Source organism: Protomyctophum parallelum (genome assembly GCF_964188405.1).
Source record: "Protomyctophum parallelum genome assembly, chromosome: 15".
In the NCBI taxonomy this organism is placed as follows: domain Eukaryota; kingdom Metazoa; phylum Chordata; class Actinopteri; order Myctophiformes; family Myctophidae; genus Protomyctophum; species Protomyctophum parallelum.
The window spans coordinates 49103749-49118872 of NC_139710.1; the positions used below are offsets into that span (position 1 = coordinate 49103749).

Genomic DNA, 15124 nt, shown 5'->3' on the forward strand with positions numbered 1-15124 from the left:
CACTAGCCCCTCCCTCCTATGTCCAGTTTTAAGTGTGTGTGTGTGTGTGTGTGTGTGTGTGCGCACAAACCTTGTCCTACATTAAAGCTGCTATAAGCAATATTATGTTAACATTTAATGACCCTTTTTTGGGGGGGGGGGGGGTATTCGGACAGCCAGCAATGGGTATAACGCTCCAAAAACACATTTCGTCTCTCTGACACATCCAGGGGCCACAATCTGCATTCAAAGATATGAAGCTTTGTCATTGGTCGATTTGCCTGTCTACTTCCTGATTGGTTAGTCATTTCGACCGGGGTTCTAGGAAGATCTTTGAATGCAGATTGTGGCCCCTGGATGTGTCACAGACTAAAGGTTTTTTTGGGAGAGTTTTACTCATTGCTGGCTGTCTGAATAGCACATTTTGATAAATATTCCTTATAGCAGCTTTAAATTCCCACAAACATTGCGTTGAAGACGAAGGTGAGGACGCAAATTATGATAGGCCGGAACGAGGCGATGTATGATGATGTAACGCTGATAAAGGCGCCCCTCAGTTTTTGTCTCTTTATTGTTAACCCATTCTGACCTGAGATCAGATTCATACGAGGTTTCCACTGGACACACACTGGTCTGATGAACCCATTCTGACCTGAGATCAGATTCTAAAAATGTCAGTCCGCTCTTCGATTCTTCAAAAATAGCAGACCTACAAGCTCGTATCGCGCACACTCGGTGGCGCGCTATGAGCTTGTAGATCTGCTATTTTTCAATAGCTAAAGCATAACGTGATGCTGACACAAAATGGGTTCCCGTTCAGAATGGGTTAATGGCGTTTGTTTTACATCGCCATTACATCACCTAATCAACATGCGCCCCTCACTTCACACAGGTGTGATTCTTTCCCTTTAAATGTAGGCCTAACTTTATTTCAAAGTCAACTGGACTCGGGATCGGGGTTTAAACCTTGCACAAACATTGAGCCATAATATGTCGTATATCATATCACCGGCTGGTCACAAATCCGAAATCTTTGAGTGAGAATTCTGATCTAGAAGGCATTTGCAGAATGAAATGGGTTCATATTTTGTTAAACAGATGTATTTGTGTACACAAACATTTACCTTTTTACACAATTTAAAGAGTGCAGTGATTCCCTTTTTGGCCAGGAGTTCTTGGTGTCTGTGCAAGTTATAGCCAGCTATAGTTTCATCCACCTTACTGCTATCTTCTCTGATATACACTTGGTAAAGCCCCGTACAGAATGTTGGCGATGTGCTCGTCCCGGTTGATGTTCAGTACCACACGTAACATTCTGGTGTCCGTCCAGGGATTTCTGTAGGGCTTGTGTCAGTGTCCAGCACTCACAGCCATAATAGGAGAACGGACTCCACCGTCGCAGAGAAGAATCTGATCTTGATATGTCGGGAGAGGTTGGACTTCCACAAAAAACCCACCGGTTCATTAAGTCTACCTGGTTTTCACCACCCAGCTGGACGTATATAAGCCTCGCCCACAGATGTGTGTTAATGTATGATAATGGGGGAGGGGTTAGGGGGGTTATGATGTTTTCAAGCTTTCAGGATGAAACAAAAATACACAGGGAAGACTATTATTTGAATATTATAACCACACGTGGGGGGGGGGCTATTAGAGTAATGCTACTGTATCGCCATACAAAACCAAAAGGTAAAAAAGATCTCGGCACTCCATCGGTGTGGATTTTGCAGTGTATGCAGAGGCGACAATGTTTGCGCTGTCGTTGACATGCCCTGTCACTCTCTCTCTCTCTTCCTTTCTACAGTGAACTGGCATGCTGCAGTGTGTGATTTTGTGTGTGAATGTGTTTCTTACAGTATGTGAACACATGTGTGTTTGTGTCTCAGTGGGCTTGTGTGTGTGTGTGTGTGTGTGTGTGTGTGTGTGTGTGTGTGTGTGTGTGTGTGTGTGTGTGTGTGTGTGTGTGTGTGTGTGGTGTGTGTGTGTGTGTGTGTGTGTGTGTGTGTGTGTGTGTGTGTGTGTGTGTGTGTGTGTGTGTGTGTGTGCGCGTGCGTGCGTGCGTGCGTGCGTGCGTGTGTGTGTGTGTGTGTGTGTGTGTGTGTGTGTGTGTGTGCGCGTGCGTGCGTGTCTGTATATTTTTTGAGTGTGTTCTGTTTGACTGCTTCTTGGTGTTAACGGGCTGTCAGGTGAGGTGTGTGTGTTTGTGAGAGAGAGGGAGTGTGTGTGTGTGTGTGTGTGTGTTTGTGAGAGAGAGGGAGTGTGTGTGTGTGTGTGTGTGTTTGTGAGAGAGAGGGAGTGTGTGTGCGAACAAGTTGAAGGATAAGTCGTTTGTGTCGGTGTGTTCTGTAGTTGGTGGTTGAGGTGTGTGTGTGTGTGTGTGTGTGTGTGTGAGCAGCTTGCTGGATGAGGTCCCAGGGGGCTGGATTAGCCCCTCTGCACGCCCCAGGCCAGAGCAGCTCTGGGGGGATTACCGGGGGAGACCTGCACCCTGGCTGGATTAGACTGGCTGGCTCTCATTTCCATCTCCTTATTTACCTCCAGTCCACCAGAGGAAACGCTCAGCTGCACAAAAAGATGCTAATTGATGCTGCCGCGGAAGCCGTGGAGAGAGAGAGAGAGAGAGAGAGAGAGAGAGAGAGGTGCAAACATTCACTTTTTGTCTTTCTTTTCTTTTTTTTTTTTAGATTTTCCAATGTTGTTTGGAAGTGTGATCTGTGTGTGTGTGTGCGCGTGCTTTGACGCCGCCTGTTCCCGTGTGTGTGTGTGTCTGTCTCAGAGAGAGAGAGAGAGTGCACAAGCGAGCTTACGTTCGTGTGTGTGGCTGAGCGTGTCGGCGGTGGGGGGTGCTCATTACTCGGCGGGGTCGCGGTACAGACACGGACCGCAGAGCGCGCGGGGACCGTCGGCAGAACCTTACTCCGCAGCTCTTTAACGAGCTAGTGATGGGGAGAACGGAGGCTCGGTTGCCAGGGCAACCGGGGTTGAACTCCAACCTCCGGGAGGTTGGCAACCCGTATATATTAGGATCACAGGAGTATGCAAATGGACCCCTCTTGCGAGATCCCCCCCCCCCCCCCACACACACACACACACACACACCACCTTCTCTTCTTCCGGCAGTGTCCTTCTTCGTGTCCCGTCCTGTGACTTGACACGTGTGCTAACATCGCCCTTGCTCTGAAGGGCAGAGGGGGAGGAGGAGGAGGAGGAGGAGAGGAGGGGGCAGAGGAGGAGGAGGAGGAGAGGAGGGGGCAGAGGAGGAGGAGGAGGAGAGGAGGGGGCAGAGGAGGAGGAGGAGAGGAGGGGGCAGAGGAGGAGGAGGAGGAGAGGAGGGGGCAGAGGAGGAGGAGGAGGAGAGGAGGGGGCAGAGGAGGAGGAGGAGGAGAGGAGGGGGCAGAGGAGGAGGAGGAGGAGAGGAGGGGGCAGAGGAGGAGGAGGAGGAGAGGAGGGGGCAGAGGAGGAGGAGGAGGAGTCGTGAGGCTCTGAAGGGCAGAGGAGGAGGAGGAGGAGGAGTCGTGAGCCGGTGGCTCTGGGCCCACCGCCACCGGCGGTGACAGGCGCTCAATGAACGGCGACCAGGAAAGTTGCATTAGTGATCGCTGCCGGGGGGACGGGGGGGTGCTCAGACACACGGCCTGCATGTGACCTCGCAGAACGCCAGTTGAAGGAGAGTGGAGGATCATTAGCGGGTGAATGTTGTCTGTCTGTGTGATTCAGGCGTCTTTATGCACTGCACGGTTCTGTGAAGAAGAACCGTCGTGTTGAGATGGACTGTTGTCCACCTTCAACAAACACGAAACGGAAAACGTTAAAGGTATATTCAGTGATTTCACTCAAAAAACCTTAGGTTTCGTTTTTGGCTGTGGGACCCAGCCTTTCGTCCAATCAGGATAGAGAGTCAAAAACGAAACCTAAGGTTTTTTGACCCCCCCAGGGGTTAACTGGGGACAGGGAGGAACTCCTTATATGGTCAGCACACTCTATAGTAGGGAGGATTATCACAACAAAACAAAAAAATAAGTGATATTTGAATTAAGTGAAATCACTGAATATACCTTTAAAGATGAAGTTTTGTGATTATTTGTACTCGATTGGGCCTCGATTGGGCATTTTGAGATACCAAAAATACACAGGGAACCACACCTGGGGGGCTATTAGAGTAATGTTAACTCCATAGACACATACAAAACAGAAAAAGTAAAAAAAAATAATCATGGAACTCCACCTTTAAATAGCTAAAGTAGCCGAGCTACAAGATCACAACGTGCCACGTCGCAATGCGTTGTGAGCTTGTAGATCTGCTATTTTTCACTATTGGTCGTACAACAAAGTAGTATATAATGACAGGCTGTTAAAGTGGTTAAAATGTTATGAATGGTAAATGGAATGCACCCTCACTCAGAATTAAATTGCAGGATCTCACAGCGTGGGGATTGGGAAGCCTGGGAAGATTCTGTGTGATTCATTTATTTCATCTATTAATCTTTTATCTGGTGACTTATTCTATTTTATTTGTATTTATTTTTTACCGAGTGAGTCTATGCATCTCTCTCTGTTATTTGCATTCCTTTGCAGATGGTTTCCAGCGTATCTTCATCGCGTTCTGCTGAGAGAGATTAAAGGCTTTTATTTTTCCTTTGTAAAGAACGAGACTTGATTAACCCATTTAGGCCTGACATCGAAATAAAAAAAAAGCCTTCTAAATCGTGACAGTTTCTGAAATACCTCATGTTTCTAATCTAGGCCTATATCACTCAATATTTCATGTCAAGGACCCCAAAAATGATCTGTAATTGGCCACCGACCCCCATCTGAAAATATGTTGTTCCAGGGACCTCTCCAGAAGCAAAGATTTGAGTTAAATTCCAAATTTGAGGCACATTTTCACGATTTTTCAAAAATAGCAGACCTACAAGCTCGTAGCGCGCCACTCGGTGGCGCGCTATGAGCTTGTAGATCTGCTATTTTTCAATAGCTAAATTATAACATAATGTTTAAAACACCAAAAGGGGTGCCCGCCCAAAATGCGTTAAATGTGTCCTGGTGTGCTAATAGACGCGCTCAGCGTGGCTGCCAGGCCACAGCCACAGAGGAGCTGCGATGAACTTGCGTTTTTATATGTATACCCCCGTGCTTTCGTTCTCATGTCAAACAATATGTAAAAGAGAACACAAGCCCGTCCTTAATGAGCCAACAACAAAAAAACAAATTTGTGATAATCCGGTACATATTTCTGAAAATTCTCTTTATAAACCGTAGTTAAGTCTCACTCTGTGCGTGCGTGCGTGCATGTGTTTGTGTGTGTATCGAAACTGCAAGTTTATTGCCGTTTTCATTTGATAGTGTACTTATACCCAACACAATTGAGAATAAATTAGCATACAGTATATAGTATCTTTCAGCCCATACTGTTTATAGTTGTTTTCTTCTACATCTTCTATTTCTTCCCAATAATGTGATTTTATGTCACACTTGGGAATGGTGGTTTGTTCTGCTAAAAGGACCGCGATGTATCTCTGGATGCAGTAGTTCTGTTAAAAGGACTGCGATGTATCTCTGATCAGTGATGGTTCTCAAATTGGGGTCCCGGGGGTCCTTGGGGTGGTGGCCGTGGGGGGGGAGGGTGGTTATTCCAGGGGGTCCCCAGCAAAATGAGTTAACCGGGCATTCTGACCGGGCACCCATTTTGGTCCGAGTGGCGCGATACGAGCTTGTAGGTCTGCTATTTTTGAAAAATCGAAGAGCGACTGACATTTTTAGAATCTGATCTCAGGTCAGAATGGGTTAATCAGACCAGTGTGTGTCCAGTGGAAACCTCGTATGAATCTGATCTCAGGTCAGAATGGGTTCATCAGACCAGTGTGTGTCCAGTGGAAACCTCGTATGAATCTGATCTCAGGTCAGAATGGGTTAATATAGGGGACTTTAACGGTACCCTATATATCATCTCCCAGGGGTCTATAGCGCATTGTAACGGGGATAGACTCCCCGCGTGTTACCGGCTGATATACCGACAATAAGCCACTCCGGACCTACTACTGTACTTTGGCTGTTCCAAAATACATATTTTAAATGGAACATTAGGCACAACATGTTTTTCAGATGGCTGCATCAGATGGGTGCATCAGATGGCTGCATCAGATGGGTGCATCAGATGGCTGCATCAGATGGGTGCATCAGATGGGTGCATCAGATGGCTGCATCAGATGGGTGCATCAGATGGGTGCATCAGATGGGTGCATCAGATGGGTGCATCAGATGGGTGCATCAGATGGGTGCATCAGATGGGTGCATCAGATGGGTGCATCAGATGGGTGCATCAGATGGGTGCCCGCGGCCAAATACAATACATCAACCGGGGGGTCCTTGGCATGAAACCATTGGAGGACCACTGCAGTAGATCTGACTAAGACGAACGTTCGGTCCAAACCTCTTCATATTTGACGTTGGTGCATCGATCATGTGAGGGACAGTTAGACAGGGTCAGCAGTGGTTAATTTGTATTAGGGTCAGTTGTACTGGGCCAGTTATGTTTATAGCGCATGGCTTTGTAGGAGACTCGCCGTCATAAGATTGTCTGCCTGCCTGCCTGCCTGTCTGTCTGGGGCTAGACTCTGTACCGTTCACATTCTGATTAATTTAATGACAAGCCTATGGAAATCCATTGGAAAATTTGGCATAGGAAGTGGGAGCCATCTTGTATTTCGCTAACCAATAGCAGTTAGGGCTGACCTCGATTAGTCGAATAGTCGACTAATCGATCGGAACGGGTCTCAGTCGACTGACCACCTCTTAGTCGACTGAGCAAAAACAACTAATAATAATACTATTTTTATTTTTAAATTTTTTTGCCCCAGAAAATTGTATATAAAAATACAATATTTACAAAAATATAAATATTATTATATATTATATATATTGTATTATTCCACTAGGTCTGTGGGGGACATAAACACATTTGAACATTCTGACTGTTCAAATCTCCAATGTGCATCTGGAGTGTGTCTGCCTGTGTGGCAATGTGCCACTGCCTGTGACTTGAATCGCACAGTGCGCTGGCCTGATAGACTCCAGAATCTCAATCTCACCTGCTGTGCTCAATCTGGCTAATGACAAGCCTCTCAGTTGTTCACAAAAAAATAATATATATATTATTATTATTTTCTGGAGTGGGTGGGTTCTCAGATCCGTCAACCATTAAGATCCACCACCAAAACGTGGTTTTGCTGGCATCCGCCCCTCTAGAGCGGAACATACACGGGCTGGGCCAGCCTAGTCTGGAGCTAATCCCACAAACTGTTGGACCCAAATGTCTCGGGCACATAGCCCACTAGTCCATGACTAGTTACATTTTCATCTTCTTCTTTTATTATTATCCACTCAAGCTATGTTGTTTTTTCTTTTGTTGTTGGTAGTCATGGCGGCCAGTTCCCACCGGATGTCGTGTGGGAGTTCGGACTGATCCAGACCAAGCCGAATGACCGCCATCTCGCATAACGTCTTCAGACTAGGACTCAGGTCTAAGATGTAGAGGTCGTCGGCGTATCTGTGTTTTGCGTTGTTGTATCCTCCAAAGAGGACGACACGATCTCCCGCCACGCAACAGCACATGCCGCTGCTGTGCGACGAACGCGGCCGTTTCCCCTTGGACTCGACCCTCTTCCAGGCGGAGGTCTCCGGGTTGAACTTCCAAACGTCGTTGAACCTCTGGTCCCAGTACCGGCCGCCGAATATGTACAGCTCTCCGTCAGAGGCGAAGGCGGAGTTCCACCATCGCCGTTTAGGATGAGGCCGTGCCAAAGGGGTGTTCAGCCAGACGTTGGTCTCCGTGTCAAACACTCTGAAGGTGTTGCAGTCTACCAGGCCCCCGAATACAAACACCTTTGTTCCAATGACGGTGGCCGACACGGGCACCGGAGTGCCTCGGGTGTTGATTAAAGACCAGACCATCGCGTCGACGTCCAACCTACAGATGTGATCGACGCATCCCGTCAGCAGCGTGTTTCCTCCGAACACGTACATGGCCGCCCCGGAGACGCAGGCTGCATGGTTGTACCTCGCCTCCGGGACGCTCCCCGACACCTCGGGCTTCGACCATCTGTGGCCGTCGACGTGGAGCGCGTAAAGCACGTTGCAGTACGGATACCCTCCCCAGATGTAGACGGTGTCTTCTATCAGCACGGCCGTGTGGTGGCGGCGCGCCGAGGGGACGTCCGGGTGAGGCCGCGGCTCTCCGCTTCCAGTCGTCATCACCGGCGAGGGCAACGTGGCCCAGCGCAAGGACACCGTGTTGAAGATGTGGACGCAGACGTGCTCCGTGTCGTCGCAGCAGGGCCCTCCGAACGAGTACACCTTGTGCCCCACGGTCACCGCAGAGTGGCGGTCCGTCTTTGGTCCTTTACCATGCGACGTCCAGCAGAGCATTTTCTCAGCGCAGCTCCGCTGGTGTGGATAAGACTCTGATCAGTGAAACAAACCCTGTGCTCTGTGAAAGAATGGAGGCCAATTCGCCTTTTATGGGAACGTTGTCTAAATTAGAATCACCCTGAACAATGGCGCCCTGCCTCTTATATCGGGTTAAGCGGCACAGACCAATCTGCAACGTCGATTGGTCGATCTTTTGATTGACCAAATATGGCAAAACGGATTACCATATAGAAAAGAGGTCGTTTGTTTAATGGCACAGTGGCTGAGGGCACACAACTCCTGCTAAAACGAATATTTTGCCACGCCAGGGTTCAACATCTGCCTTACCTCTCATATGGTACCAATACAGCATGGGATTGAGGACAAAATCTTATCCAACGACAACAAAATATTCTTTAGTTTTGGGTCTAATTCTCAAAATAGTGGTCCATCCATCCATCCATCCATCCACCTTCAACCGCTTATCCGTAGTTGGGTCGCGGGGCAACAGCTCCACCAGAGTGTTCCAGACTTCCCTCTCCAGAGCAACATTAGTGGGGGATTCCGAGATGTTCCAAGGCCAGTGAGTCAATGTGTTTCCTCCAACTGTGCCTTGGTCTGCCCCTTGGTCTGCCCCGGGGTCTCCTCCCAGTGGGACGTGCCTCGAGGACCTCCCTAGAGAGACGCTCGAGAGGCATCCTAACCAGATGCCCGAACCACCTAAGCTGGCTCCTTTCAAGGCGAAGAAGCAGCGTCTCTCTCGTGTGACTGAACTTCTTACCCTATCTCTAAGGGAGATGCCAGCCACCCGTCAAAGAAAACTCATTTTGGCCGCTTGTATTCGTGACCTTATTCTTTCGGTCATGACCCACACTTCATGACCATAGTTGAGAGTAGGAACAAAGACTGCCCGGTAGACAGAGAGCTTTGCCTTCTAGCTCAGCTCTCTTTTCGTCACAACAGTGCGGTACAGCGACTGCAATACCGCCCCTGCCGCTTCGTCTGTAGCTTAAATGCAGAATATATAATGGGCCTTGCTTAATATGAAATAGGTTGAAGAACACCTGGTATACATGATGACAATACAGCTGAGAGGGTGCAGTCTAGGCTCTGTTCGCTGCCCTCCACTCCAGCCTATCCAGCGTCGGGGTCAAAATCAGAATTTAAACTTTATTGTGAGTATTGTTTCTGTATGTTTCTGTGCAAGTAAGCCTTGCCGAGCCCAGAGTAGGAGCCTATATCTCCTGTTTCCTTAGCATGAGGCAGCTTGGTGTAGCCTACAAGTACACCCCATGGACATGACGCTAGTGCAATGTGCAAGCTCCATATTTAGTTATTTTCTGATGTAATCTTATCTCTGCATTTATGTAGCTATCTACACTAGTTTTGCCGACTGCCGGGCGCGGCTGCACTAATAACTTTGGGGCAGGCCCGTCAGGCCCGTCTAGAGTGGGAATGGACAGGTAATTGCATGAGCAAGCTGCCAACTCGTGCTCTGATTGGCCGAGCGATCTACACACGCAGCGCCCTGATTGGCTGAGGGTGTCAACGACATACGCGGCCGAAAACATTACTTGCGCATGCTCTGCTCTGCTCGCGCAAGTAATAAATAAATAATAATAATGAATTAAAAAGTATAAGGAAGGAATAAGGAATGAGTACATCAGAGGGGTCAGCGCGTGTCAGATGGTTTGGCGATAAAGCCAGATAGGCCAGACTGAGATGTTTTGGACACGTACAGAGTATATCAGTAGAAGGATGTTGAGGTTGGAACTGCCGGGTAGGAGGCCTATAGAGGAAGACCACAGAGGAGACGTGTAGTGAAAGAGGACATGAAGTTAGTTGGTGTGAGAGAAGAGGAGGCAGAGGACAGGGTGAGATGGAGGCAGATGATTGGCTGTGGCGACAGAGGACAGGGTGAGATGGAGGCAGATGATTGGCTGAGGAGGCAGAGGACAGGGTGAGATGGAGGCAGATGATTGGCTGTGGCGACCCCTGAAGGGAAAAGCCCAAAGGCTAAGAAGAAGACATGAGGTCCAGCCCAGGTCTCTGCCGTGTCCCGGACTCCACTGTCAGGTCTCTGCCGTGTCCCGGGCTCCACTGTCAGGTCTCTGCCGTGTCCCGGGCTCCACTGTCAGGTCTCTGCCGTGTCCCGGGCTCCACTGTCAGGTCTCTGCCGTGTCCCGGGCTCCACTGTCAGGTCTCTGCCGTGTCCCGGGCTCCACTGTCAGGTCTCTGCCGTGTCCCGGGCTCCACTGTCAGGTCTCTGCCGTGTCCCGGGCTCCACTGTCAGGTCTCTGCCGTGTCCCGGGCTCCACTGTCAGGTCTCTGCCGTGTCCCGGGCTCCACTGTCAGGTCTCTGCCGTGTCCCGGGCTCCACTGTCAGGTCTCTGCCGTGTCCCGGGCTCCACTGTCAGGTCTCTGCCGTGTCCCGGGCTCCACTGTCAGGTCTCTGCCGTGTCCCGGGCTCCACTGTCAGGTCTCTGCCGTGTCCCGGGCTCCACTGTCAGGTCTCTGCCGTGTCCCAGGCTCCACTGTCAGGTCTCTGCCGTGTCCCGGGCTCCACTGTCAGGCCTCAGCACGGTGGGCTCGCCATCACTTCTGGAAGCTTGACACAGTGCCCAGGAGAACCTCATCCGCTTCTCTCCCTGACCTTGTGTGTGACCTGTGGGTGGGAGGTCCACATAGAGGTACACGTTCACATCCACGGTGTAAAAACCTGACCCGTACAGGTCCATGTCAACACTCTCAGAGTTGTATTTCGTGACACTCAGGAGTAGACCGGAACTCACCTATGCTTTCTACGGCATAGGCCTCTCCACACGCAGCTGCATGACATGAGACTAACTAATTTGTGTGTGTGTGTGTGTGTGTGTGTGTGTGTGTGTGTGTGTGTGTGTGTGTGTGCATTTAACAATGGTGCAGACGATCAGAAATCAGCAGAGAGTGAGCGACGTTCGCGCTACTCTATGCCGAATTGAAGTAGACTCGGTCACAGACTTTTTTTCTCTCCCTGGAAATAAAAACGTTCTGGCCTTGACAGCCCATGCATCCAAACAGAAAAGTCATGTTAAAATGTTGTCACTTTGCCACTCGATTTCGCATTCACGTTATGCCCTCTATAGCTGAATATAGGAGGGGCTAGCACCCCTAAATAAAAAAGATCAATGTTGTAACAGTTTGTGAAATGAAACCAAATGGGTCAGTTTGGTTTCATTTGAGGCTCTCAATAGTTGCATTATTGTTAAACATCCGCATTAGTTAATTTTAGGGCTGTCAATCGATTAAAATATTTAATCTGATTAATCGCATAATTGTCCATAGTTAACTGTGATTAATCGCAAATTAATCGCATATTTATTATCCGTTCTAAATATACCTTAAATCAGTGGTTTTCAAGATTTTTCATATCAAGGTCCATTATTTATTCTGCATTTGAGCCACGGAACCACCATTTGATGACATGTAGCCTTCCAGACCCAAACTAAAGAACTGTATTGATGTTGGCCAATGGTACCATTACGAGAGATAACAGGCCATGTTGATCAAAATAACATGTTTTCTAAGTTTTCTAATTGTGTAGACTTAAATTAACTTAAGTAATTCAGCTGTTTAACAATTATTCAACTCTTCAGTGTAAAATTGCCATGCGTCTCTCAACCATTCTGTCAAACTTCACAGTGCACTAATTGCGCGTTAAAAAACATAGTGCCGTTAAAAGGATTGTGAGTTAACTAGTTAATAGTGCGTTAACTTTGACAGCCCTAGTTAATTTAGAAGAAGTCTACACAATTATAGAATGTAGAAGAATTGTTATTTTGATCAACGTTTGCCTGTTATCTCTCCTTATGGTACCAACAAATTATTATCCAACGACAACAAAACATGTTTTAGTTTTGGCTCTGAGAGGCTAAATAAAGGTCATCAAATGGTCGATAAACTAAACTGGTAAATAAAATATTTTATAACAGTATTTTCTGTTATAAAGTTTGTCTCCCGTGGTCAGCACCTCCCTACTCTTGGTGTGCGCTCCTACCATTTTGTTTGCTTTGATCAAAATGGACTTTTAACATGAAAAGGGTTGAAAAACCCCATGTGGCTTAAACACATTGCTTCATAATTTTGTGGGACGTAATAATGTCAAGAAGTTACATAGTGCGGCTTTAACCCATTCCGAACGAGAACCCATTTTGGTGTCGGCATCACGTCGTGCTTTAGCTATTTAAAAATAGCAGATCTACAAGCTCATATCGCGCCACCGAGTGGCGCGATACGAGCTTGTAGGTCTGCTATTTTTTTTTTTAATCGAAGAACGACTGACATTTTTAGAATCTGATCTCAGGTCAGAATGGGTTAATCAGACCAGTGTGTGTCCAGCGGAAACCTCGTATGAATCTGATCTCAGGTCAGAATGGGTTAAGTGGTTATACCAGCACTCTGTCTCCACTGAGTGAATGAAGATAGATCCCTCCTCCAGGCAGCCAGCAGCGCGCTAGTCTTTATCTGCAGGAAGCATCACATATGCCAGGGGTCCTCAACTAGAAATGATGAAGGTCCACAATTTTTTTTTTGAATAAGACCGAGGTCCGGTCCCATGCGCGGCGTCCTTCGGAGAGCGGGGCTCTATGCCCGTTTAGTATGGTCAAGCCAAGCTTATACAAATCAGATCCCCTTCCACCCAACCAATAATGGGGTGCAGAGTGCAGGCCCGGAGTGGAACTCCAAATCAGGCCGGGAGTTATACGCCCTGGCAGGCCACACTGCGCGCGCGGGGGACATTTTGGGGGCCTTTGCAGCAATTTCACATGAGAAATGTACCATCTGATGTTATTTATATTATTAACTTTTTTTGGGGTGGTCCGCAAAGAGGTGGTCCGCGGTCCGGTCGCGGACCGCGGTCCGCCAGTTGAGTACCCCTGAAATATGCTGTCAGGACTTTGTCCGTTCACCTCTCTGGACGCCGGCCTAAGTAAGAGTTTAATTCTGTTAACAGAGAGCGCTCTCTCTCTCCCACACTCTCACTCACACACACACACACACACACACACACACACACACACACACACACACACACACACACACACACACACACACTCAGCGGGTGTGATTTATGTGCTGACAGGCTGTGGAGTCTCGGTGCGTTCCGTGTGCATTGGAAGACGTATCACTGCTGGGAGCTAAATAAAAAATCAATGCTTTGCTCGGCTGGTCGGTTGGTTAGGGAGAACGGCCGCTCGGCTGGAGTTTAACCCATTCTGACCTGAGATCAGATTCATACGAGGTTTCCACTGGGACACACACTATGGTCTGATGAACCCATTCTGACCTGAGATCAGATTCTAAAAATGTCAGTCGTTCTTCGATTTTTTTCAAAAATAGCAGACCTACAAGCTCGTATCGCGCCACTCGGTGGCGCGATATGAGCTTGTAGATCTGCTATTTTTCAATAGCTAAAGCATAACGTGATGCTGACACCAAAATGGGTGCCCGTTCAGAATGTGTTAACAGCGTTTTAACTCTCCGCTGACTGAGGCTGAGAGGGAACCGCTATTGATTTCACTTTTCCGCCCCCTATCGCCCCCCTGTTCACTTTTAATAAATCAGTTTTGGTGTGAGTGTGTGTGTGTGTGTGTGCACACTGTACACACTTAATTGTTTGTTTTGTGTGTGTGTGTGTGTGTGTGTTCGCGCACGTGCCTGTGTTTGTGTGTTTGTGTACACACTTAACTGTTTTGTGTGCGTGCACGTGCGTGTACACAGTACACACTTAATTGTTTGTTGTGTGTGTTTGTGTGTGTGCATGCATGTGTGTGTGAGGGGGCATACAGTACAGTATGAGTCTGTCTGTACAGTATATGTAATAAGTGTGTGTGTGGTATAGAACTTCAGGCCGTTGCCCTTTGGGGCACTGCTACTCGGGGGATGACACAAATCACGAACGGTGCAAGTGTTAGTGGAGAAAGATGCTAGTTGGGAATGCATCCTACTTGTCAGAGTACCAGGGGGGCAGTCAGAGTACCACGGGGGCAGTCAGACAGATATTTTGTGAAGCCTGAAACTCCTGAAAGTTCATATAATGGCCTGTTGTGGCGCTGTCACTGGACCCAGAAAAACCCATAGCCCCATAGAAGTCCATGTATTTGGGCCCAACTTCACCTAGACTGTATTACCTTAATAAACATGGTCATGAATACTTTCTGCTTCCAGTCACTAGTTTAAAGTCTCATTTCTAATGTCATAATATTCTTTTTGGTAAATTATGGTCCCATTAATTAAAAAAATGACCATAAAGTCGCGTATGTTCTGAGGGGCGTGGCTACCGTTACAGTCTATGATCGGGAGTCCCCACCCACTCGAGTCAAAATAAAAACCAACGGAGAAGAAGGGGGGAAGTCCCGCCTCGTTGTCTGGGCAGCCAATGGCCAGCTGGGCCCAAACGGAGCCAGCCAATGGCCAGCTGGTACCAAACAGATCTAGAAAGATGGCGACTTACAGTGCAGGAATAACAGGCTTCATTTTACGTCCATGTTAGACCCGGGGAACGCTTTGTCTTACCCATCGTACCGGTTGCCACAACCAAGCGATTTCACTTTCAAATGAAATGTGAGTCATTGCATCGTCTACTCAGGCTTTTGTGAACACCCCTGACGTTTTTTTAACACCTTTAGTGCTAAAGACGTGTATACATGTCTCTTCTAATCAAACCACGCGGGGCTAAGTATGTGTATAAACATTCAGG

At 48.0% G+C, this 15124-nt stretch overlaps 1 protein-coding gene across 1 annotated transcript; it reads right to left on the reverse strand.

Moving 5' to 3' along the window:
- Window positions 1–7359: 7359 nt before the first annotated feature.
- LOC310871911 (kelch domain-containing protein 3-like) lies at window positions 7360–8403 on the reverse strand (the record flags this gene model as incomplete). Its single annotated transcript, XM_083783548.1, has 1 exon — window positions 7360–8403. The coding sequence occupies one exon, from the start codon at window positions 8401–8403 to the stop codon at window positions 7360–7362; it is 1044 nt and encodes a 347-aa protein (XP_083639674.1).
- Between the last annotated feature and the right edge of the window lie 6721 nt (window positions 8404–15124).